The sequence below is a fragment of the Triticum aestivum genome, chromosome 5A (genome assembly GCF_018294505.1).
Source record: "Triticum aestivum cultivar Chinese Spring chromosome 5A, IWGSC CS RefSeq v2.1, whole genome shotgun sequence".
NCBI lineage: Eukaryota > Viridiplantae > Streptophyta > Magnoliopsida > Poales > Poaceae > Triticum > Triticum aestivum.
Genome location: NC_057806.1, coordinates 706,085,886 through 706,091,083, shown reverse-complemented (window position 1 = coordinate 706,091,083; position 5,198 = coordinate 706,085,886). Strand labels below are relative to the sequence as shown.

Genomic DNA, 5,198 nt, shown 5'->3' with positions numbered 1-5,198 from the left:
AAGGCGAAGATAACAGAAATAAAAACAAAAAATAACGGTTTCTTAAAAAACCCCGGAACGTACCAACCCACCGAGCGTGGCAAAAGAACCAGTGAAGGAAAAAATAACAGATATAACTGGGCCAGTCTAGTCGCTACAGCACGGGGCAAAAAGCTTCAGCGAGTCGAAAGGAGCGCTCGCGCGTTTTTTTATGGTTTCGCATAGAGAACCCAACCAGACGAGCGTTTTTTTTTTTTGAGGATCCAGACGAGCGTTCTTAACTGCGCAGGCCGCTTTATCACTTCTATAACTGGACGCTGGTCACGAAGAACGTTCAGGATGGTTCCAGCCCGAGTTTTTACCCGTTTCGAGAACCTTCTAGTCGGTTTCTAAACAAGGTTTTCATTTTCTTCCTTGAAATTTTGTCATTGCACGATTTTCCTTTCACTTAGCTAGTGCAAGTGTTTCTAATTGGTCGTGACATGATCCACAATATTTTATTCAACTTTAGCGAACATTAACAGTCCATAGGTACATCTAATAAACAACATGACTAGACAAACAAAGACACAAATAACACCCCGAACAACTGATTTACCACAAACGATGCCGTATTTGCTATACAATTGTGTCGTTCACGCAAGAGCTTAGCTTATGCGAAGACTGTTTTATTCGCACATGCAAGATGTACATTTCATTCTACCGTATAATTCTACAAGCATGCGTATATTTTTCATGTCTACGCGTGAGTATTTTTCCTGAATTTAATTTGGTGCCACACGATTTTCTTTTCCTTTACCAGGTGTAGGCGTCACACGATGATGGTACAAAATAAATAAAGTATGACATATAATACACAATTGAGACAACACTTTATTCAATTTAAGAGAACACATAAACATCTTGAACTGATACATCAGGCGAACAACTAAACCGTAGGGAATAACAATGAAACAACCAACAATCCGAAAAGAAATGGTTTAGCATGAATTTATGTTGTCGTGCCACACGACACTCTCCAGTGAAGTTGCAGACACGTATTATGGTATCACTATATTGATATCCATTCATGATCCATCCATTCTTTCATTTTTATTATAGTCGACATTCATGACGCAAAGCCCTGCAAAGAGAAATAGAATAAATACAGCGATGGTTAGCAACTACAGTTCACCACCACAGAGTGTCATCAGGACATGCTTCACATTCGCAAACGATCAGAGGATTAGTCTGTTTGTAAATGTTACCTCTAAGATCTTTAGTCATACTTGCCCTGGACGTGGTATTTGCACATACTCTTCTGAGCACAGTTGATTAGAATGTCCGCCGAATCAATACCTAGAAAAAAAGACAGTGAATAATACACATAAGCATCAAATCAACATCAAGTTTTGCTGGTTACCACAATTGAAAGTAAAACATTTATAACTCAAGACAAGCCATAAGACATGCTAAAAAAAAAGACAAGCCATAAGACGTCGTCATACCTGAAAGATAAGCTCCATGGACATGGCCATTGTAGTGCTCGTTGGTGTGCTCCCCGGTGAAGTAAACCCTGCCGACCGGTGCCTATATATATAGCAGAGGGGAAAGCCACATAAGGTGCAATCGCAAAAGAGTCACATGAGCAATTAGGGAGCACAATATGATTTGGACTTTTGGAGGTACGCTGCACCCTGAGCTGGTCGTATTCGTAGCGGTTGACGCCGATGGGCCAGTTGGAGAAGGTGCCCATGTAGAACCTATCGGACCACCACCGTGGCACGAGGATGTCTGTCGCGTCAGGGACATCCTCATCGGGGAACATGCTCCTCAACACCTCCATGATCTCCGCCTTGGTCTGGTTGTCTGACTGCTGCTCGATCCGCCTCGACTCCTCGTTGGTGACGGTGACCAAGAGGACATTGGCGTCTGGATACTGCGCCTCAAACTCCTGAACCGCGCAACAATTCCATCAAGACTTGAAGTTGTAAGGAATGCATTGGATATCAATATATATGTTCATTACACATGATTATTATGAACGACCTGCCATACTCCATAGTAGCCTCTCCTGCTGCTCGCGTAGAGGAAGAACTCTCTGCCTTTGCCTTCGGGCCAGAACTTCTTGGGGAATTTGACAAAGATCTTGGTGTACACAGCCATGTCAAATTGGTAGATCGACAGAACCTTCCATGTCTTATGTACATACATATTCAGTACACATGGAAAATCAAGGTCAGAATATGGGTGCAGCTAACCAAAGCAATGGACCAGTCAATCAAGCAGGACAGAAGAAACTGACAGGAAGTTGTGGCTCAAATTTTATGAGATCTGATTGCAAGACCCCCAAGCTCGTTGAGACCATGACATAGTCTGCCTTATACACCTTGTTGTCCTCCGTCTCCACTCTTACGCCGCTTCCGGAGTAAGAGATCTCTCGCACCACCTGCAATGCATGGCCACAAAAATCTCAGTGGATTCTTCAATAGCTTAATTCCTTCAACATTTCAACTTCTAACGAAAAATGGCTATTGAAGATTTGTTCGGAATATGTACACCTTGTTGAGCTGCAGACGGGGGTCGATGATGCCACCGGACTTGTCGGCCTTGAGGTACTGGCCAGCGAGGTGGTAGACGACGGCCTCATAGCCGCGCTGGTCGGCGACGAAGTAAACATCGTCGCCGAAGTCGTTGAAGGTGGCGAGAGGGATGGTGTTTTGCAGGCTGGTCACGCGTGGCGGTTCGGCGAACTCGTAGTCGTACTTGAAGTAGTCCAGGATCATGTCCACTGCCGCCGACGGCCCGTTGGGAAGGCTGACACACATACGGATGGATGATTATGACGCGTCTATGTCTCGCTTTGTGCAAGACAGTAGACCGCGTCGTCTGCACTGGGTGGTGGTCACCACTAACCACATGGTCATGTCACGCTGGCATTGCACGCATGTTTTTTCTTTTGTTCATAGTTAAAATCTTACTAAAAATACATATATTATGAAAACATATTCTTTTATTTATCTTAAAGTGTTCATTGCACATTAGAAAAATGTAAATACAGTGTAAAGCAATTGTTCAGTTAACTTTTGGAAAATATTTTGACTATTCAAAAAAATGTTCACGCATTAAAAAAATGCACATTATATTTTTTAAATGTTATACAATGTAAATAAATGTTTATGTAATTGAAAAAGTATTTCGTACCATTCACAAAAATGTATGTTACATTAAGAAAGCTGTTCACACGTTCAAACAAATATTTTGTGACATTGCAGGGACATACTGGTCGTTGAGGCGTTGCATGGCGAGGATTGACATGTCATCCTGGCCGCTGAGATGCAGCTTGGCAGAGTGTTCCTCGCCGCCCTCTTGCACCTTGTCCGACAGGTCAATTCTCTTCTGCACGTACGCTTTTTTGTAGACACCACCTCTGTGAAGTTTGTACAAGGCAACATCATAAATTAAATATGAAAAGTGTCAACTACATAAATATAGTAATAATTTCTACAACATTTAGATAAGAGCATCTCCAGCAGCTCACGGAAACCATTGTGTATATGCAATATAGACAGCAAAGAGGGGAAAACGGGGTTCCAGCAGCTTGTGTAAAGGCTATCTCTCCACGTCGTCCATGCGTGGACGACGTGGAGATTGAGGCCGGAACTATGGAAAATGAAAATGTAGAGCATAATTGGTTTGCTGCCAAAAATTGGCATGCCAATGTTTGACATTGTGCCAAATATTGGCAACTACTTGATTGGCTACGAGTTGTTTTGCCTCTCTCACATAAAGTTGCCAATAGTTGGCAAGTCTCGGTATTGCCAATAGTTGGCAGTGCCAACATTTGGCAAGCCAAATATTGGTAGCAAACCAATAGTTGGCAGTGTCCATGTAGGGGCACGTAGTTTCTTTTTCATCTTTTCAATCTTTAAGATGGTAAGTACTGTGCATACTTATGCATTTTGTAACCAAAAGCATTACTGTACATATACATCATTCTTTTAAGTTGCTTTTGCTCCATCTCTATAATATTTCTGTTTCTTTTTTTTTAAAAAAATCTCCCAAATCAACAGGGCCTGGTGCCGTTATATTTTTTTTGGGTCAGTCTGTAATTTCTTTCTTTTTTGCCTGTCTGTAATTCTTTCATTCTGAAAGGATGCAAACAACGTCAACTCAAACATGTACTATACTTCATTAATTAGTTATGCTTGCATTTTCGTGGTACAGAAATTCATTTGACAGGCGTATATACTTCTCCCTGTAGACGTTGCTGGCAAGGTCGTCGAAGTCGGAGCGGAAGTTGGTGAGCTTGAGCGTGGAGTTGACGATGGGCCAGATGGGGTTCATCTTGCCGCCGTTGACGCCCTCCACCCAGTTGGCGCCCATCTCCACGCTGATGCCGCCGAAGTCCCGCTTGTGCATCCTCCCGCCGACGTGGTCCGTCGCCTCCAGGATCACCAGGTCCGTTATCCCGGCCTCCGACAGCCGCTTCCCCGCAGAGATCCCTGCAACAACGTGCAACATTACGTACGTCTACTGGCTAGCTAGTTATGTGAATGGAATGGCCGGTATATATGGTAGTATATGTACGTGTGTGCAGATCATGTACCTGACATGCCGGCGCCGACGATGATGACCCTGGGGCCGCCGGCGGCGGCGAGTGAGGCATGGTGTGCTAGGGTGAGTACTGCTAGCACGAGAGCGGCAGTGGCTCCGGTTGGCGTCATGTCACTCTCAGTGGATTGGCCGGATGAAGGCGCTGGTTAGTGGGCACATAGTTTCCTCTCTGCTTCATACTAGCTATGTGCCTGTTTATATACTACTAATCCAGTAGGAGCACTTGTCTTAGACGTGCATACGGACACGCCATGTGATGTATCCTGCGGCGGCACAGAATTTCTGTACGAGTTGAGGCTCTCTTCTTTGCAATCAAACCATCTTTTATATTGCTAGGGATTGGATTTTCAAAAAAAGGGAATTTGCGTTCTACTACGGACCAACGAAATCCATGTCTATAACTACCTTATCTGCGTCTATTCAGAATGGCCAATGGAGATGTACGACATAAGTGTTGTCTCATAGTAGATGATACTAGCTCCACGCGTTGCTGCCGAAATTGGTGCAGTACATTTTTGATAAAATTTAGTTGTTGGAATTTAAACATGAGAACACAAACTAAAAATCCATATAGTTTATTGTATTTAATTATTATTATATAAGTAGCAGTTTCCATGCATGTC

At 43.4% G+C, this 5,198-nt stretch overlaps 1 protein-coding gene across 1 annotated transcript; it reads right to left on the bottom strand.

Moving 5' to 3' along the window:
- Positions 1–1,079: 1,079 nt before the first annotated feature.
- Positions 1,080–4,764, bottom strand: LOC123108548 (polyamine oxidase 1). The gene is made up of 10 exons (XM_044530319.1): positions 4,568–4,764; positions 4,211–4,463; positions 3,242–3,388; positions 2,520–2,775; positions 2,264–2,407; positions 2,008–2,157; positions 1,655–1,912; positions 1,467–1,548; positions 1,227–1,317; positions 1,080–1,102 (listed from the first exon to the last, which is right to left on the bottom strand). The coding sequence occupies exons 1-9, from the start codon at positions 4,683–4,685 to the stop codon at positions 1,238–1,240; spliced, it is 1,488 nt and encodes a 495-aa protein (XP_044386254.1). The 5' UTR covers positions 4,686–4,764; the 3' UTR covers positions 1,080–1,102; positions 1,227–1,237.
- Positions 4,765–5,198: the final 434 nt, after the last annotated feature.